At 41.1% G+C, this 3914-nt stretch overlaps 1 protein-coding gene across 1 annotated transcript in view; it reads right to left on the bottom strand.

The window, feature by feature from the left end:
• Window positions 1-2302, bottom strand: part of LOC137649533 (zinc finger BED domain-containing protein 5-like) — a 2575-nt gene extending 273 nt beyond the window's left edge. The window contains exons 1-2 of the mRNA XM_068382518.1: window positions 2294-2302; window positions 1-612 (exon numbers count right to left, since the gene is read on the bottom strand). The exon at window positions 1-612 is cut by the window's left edge and continues 273 nt beyond it. Of these exons, the coding sequence (XP_068238619.1) occupies window positions 1-612; window positions 2294-2302 (621 nt within the window). The remainder of the gene's footprint in view (window positions 613-2293) is intronic.
• Between the last annotated feature and the right edge of the window lie 1612 nt (window positions 2303-3914).

A 3914-nucleotide genomic window follows, 5' to 3' on the forward strand; every position in this document is an offset into this window, starting at 1 on the left:
GGCTAGGTACGCAACCCTTTTATTCCATGCTTCATCTTCGAAGTGGACAACAAGATCTTTCCTTTCTTGAGTCTCCAAGAATAGCTTTATTTCATCTTTCATTTCAAAGACACGATTAATAACGTTTCCTTTCGACAACCAACGTACTGCTGTGTAGAAGAGAAGGACTTTGTGGTCAGCATTCATGTCTTTGCATAGTTCTTTGAATAGGCGAGTGTTGAGTGCTTTAGTCTTGATATAATTTACAATTTTGTTTACAGATTCAAGCACTTCCTGCAGAGAAGCAGGGGGAGTCTTACTGGCGAGAGCATATCGGTGAATCATGCAGTGGATGCCCTTTGCTTGAGGTGCTAGCTTCTTCACTCTCGATTGGAATCCTGATTTCGATCCCAGCATAGCTGGTGCCCCATCCGTACAAACCCTACACACATTTTCCCAGTGAAGATCTTCCTCTTGGAAAAAAGTTGAAACTTTTTCCATGACATCATCAGCTTTTGTTGTGGTTTCAAGTGAAATGCAGAATAAGAATTCGTCTTTAATGTCACCTGAATTAATGTATCTCATGAAGACAAGCAACTGAGAACATGAACTTACATCTGTTGACTCATCGAGCTGAAAGAAAAACAGAGGGGAACCCTTAATTTCAGTCAAAACCTGTTCCTTCACATCTATAGACATTTTAGAAATGCGCCTCTGTATAATATTATTTGACAGGGATACTTGTTGCATCTTTTTTGCACTGGCTTCTCCAATAATAAGATTTACTGCTTTCATCATGCAGGGTTTAATAAGTGTTTCTCCAATCGTGTGAGGCTTTTTTGTTTAGCAATTTCGAATGCAATCTCATATGAGGCTTCCAATACGGTGGCACTCTGCTGCTGAAACGACCCACTTCTATCGAGTCCTTGGCTTTTAAGACACCGTTCATGCCGTTTGAAGAAATTCAAATCCTGTCATATCACAACAGCATGCTTGCCAGACACAACTCACCTCTACTGCTTACTTATCTCCTTGTTAAAATAAAGTAAAAATGTTGAATAATGCACGCTTTGGAACACTGACTGGTGGTGAGTAATTTACGAGCCGGGTATAAATTTCTTAATGAATATGATAGACACGTAAATAATAATAAAAAAAAAATGCATGACTAAGAACAAATAGATACACGTGAAACATTGCCAGAAGAGTGAAAAAGAAGTGTAATCAGCAAAAGGTTGTTACTCGAAGTTTTTGCAGGAATAAGTTCTTTTCTATAAATTTCAGTAGTTATGTCCACCAAAAAATATAGAAAATTCAGACAGCTTTTTCATCTATCTCTTTATAACTTTGCTCTTACTTTTGCTAACAGCTCTACATTAAAAGATTGTTATTCGAAGGTTTTGCAGGAATAACTTCTTTTTATGAATTTTGTCTAACAAAAATACAGAAAATCATACAAGAACTAAAATAACATCAACTCTCATAAAGATAGGCATCAAATCTATAGTAAATCGTAGCCACTTAGAAATCAAAGAGAAAACTAAAACTGTCAGAATAATCAAGTTTGTCTTCAATATTCAAGTCACAATTGGAAAAGTGAAATAATCCACTCCATAAATGACTGGAAAAATCTAATCCATCGTTTAAGAAACAACATAAAAACGTCAAACAAAATACACAAACATAAGAAAAAAAGAAATTTTTAAACATGATAAACAAGAGAATAATAATCACCACTTCATGATAACTTAACCTAAAATATAATACCCACACAAAAATATATATATGAGAATGCAGCAAGGTATCACACGTAGCACACGTTTTGCTTTGCACCGAAACTAAATAAATGTAAGAGCATGAAAAATGTAACTGATGAAATAAAATTAATGTTATCCCAAGCTACTTCTAACAAGGCTATGCGACCCCCTTGCCAAGGCTTCGCGACCCCCCAGGGGGTCGCGACCCACCGGTTGGGAACCCCTGTCTTATGCCAAGGCCACTTGCCCGGACATGACACAGTCTGTCTAAATCTGCCGACGTCCGCCTAGTACCTGCCACCGAATCTGCAATCGCCACCCATTTTTATGAGGACCTCACATTATCATTTCAAAGCATCAAAAATCACTGAAATTTTCTCAATGCTGACGTCACATTGCCAACCCTCGGAGAGGATTTCCTCTCACATTACCCCCCCTTGGTTTATGTAATTCACCGGCGGCTAGTCAATACAGACTCTTACTCAAGTACATCTCTTCAACCCTTCCCCTCCAACCTTGCTCTCCACATCAGCACACCCACGAAGGAATACACCTACCTTCCTCATGTCGTACCTGGAAGTCTTCGTTCCGGAGCTTCACCAAACGCCAGCAGTTCCTGAAAAGTAGTGTACTTATCACCATATCAAGATGATGGTGTCCCCAGTGTTCACCAGATTCAGGCGTCTGGCACCGTATGGAAGAAATGGGCCTTGCTCAAATGTTTCTGGATCACGGTCGTCACTTGTACACATCATCCTGTAGAAAGATGGCTCCATATGTCCATGTGTGGATTGTAGGCGTTTGAATATGCAGACAGAATCATATCATTACCCCCTTCCAAACATCGTTACGTGACCTTCTACTTGTGCAAAGTGAAGGTTTTGTCCTTGATAGACCTTCTGAAGGGATATTATAAGGTGCTCATAAACCCAGAAGACATCCCAAGACAGTCATTACCACTCCCTATATTACATACACCTTCAATTACTCTTGTTTTGGCTGTGGCCACTTTTCAATGTCTCATTGACAGCATCTTATGGGATATACCCTTCTGTGTATGTTACATGGACGACATACTTGTGTTTTCCTCCTCCAAAGAGGAACACCACTGTCACCTATGTATCGGGGTCGACTGACTACAACAGTACGTCCTTGTAGTCCTTGTACCTTCAATGCCAACGAAGTATCGTTCTTAGGGCACCACATCACACCTGAAGGAGTCCAACTCCTCCCTGAGAAGGTCGCAGCTTTTCAGAACTTCCCCATGCCCTGGACCATGAAAGCATTTTGAGATTTCTGGGGCATGATAAGCTATTATCACCATTTCCGGCCAGCCATCGCTGCTACTCTTGCCCCCTCTCTGCCTTCGTCAATGATAAGACAAAAGATATGAAGTGGGGTCCCCATCAAGAAACGGGCTTCTGCGACGCAAAAATTTCCCTATCAACTCTTGCTGGTCTACCTTTTACTATGCCCTATGCGCCTCTCATTTGCTCCACTGAAGCCAGCAACATCGCTATTGGTGTAGTACTCAAGCAGGTGGTCAATAGCTTGACCCGATAATTGATCTTTTTCAGTACAAAGCTGTCCAAAGAGGAATATGTCTACTCTACCTTCGATCACAAATTGCTAGCAGAGCACTTGCTGTCCACCACTTTCACCGCTTTTTGGAATATACGCTCTTCGTCATTCACATGGACCATATACATCTGGTGCACGCCTTCACTCGACAGTCCAATGCCTGGTCTGACTATTATTGCCAACATCTCTCTGCAGTGGCTGAATAGAATTGCACCCTTCAACACATACCTGGGAAAATTAATCGCGTTGCCGATGCTCTTTCAAGAAACACATTGGCCCTCATTCACCTAGGATTGGACAATGCCTTGACCAAAGCTCAACAGAAAGATCCAGAGTATCAAGTATGTAGGTCATCCTGCATATCCCTCCATCGGGAAGAGGTCCTCTTCAACAACTCCAACGCTACCCTCCTCTTTGATGTCAGTACTGCTCCCATGTGCAGACAGGTATTTGATTTAATTCAAAGTCTTTCACATCCCTTGCACCGCTTTACTGCACAGCTACTGAAGACAAAGTTCATTTGGCACAGCATACTAAGTACTGGGTCCTTGCATGTGTATCATGCTAAATTTCAAAAGTACATCGACATATAAATTC

The sequence above is a fragment of the Palaemon carinicauda genome, chromosome 11 (genome assembly GCF_036898095.1).
Source record: "Palaemon carinicauda isolate YSFRI2023 chromosome 11, ASM3689809v2, whole genome shotgun sequence".
Lineage (NCBI taxonomy): Eukaryota > Metazoa > Arthropoda > Malacostraca > Decapoda > Palaemonidae > Palaemon > Palaemon carinicauda.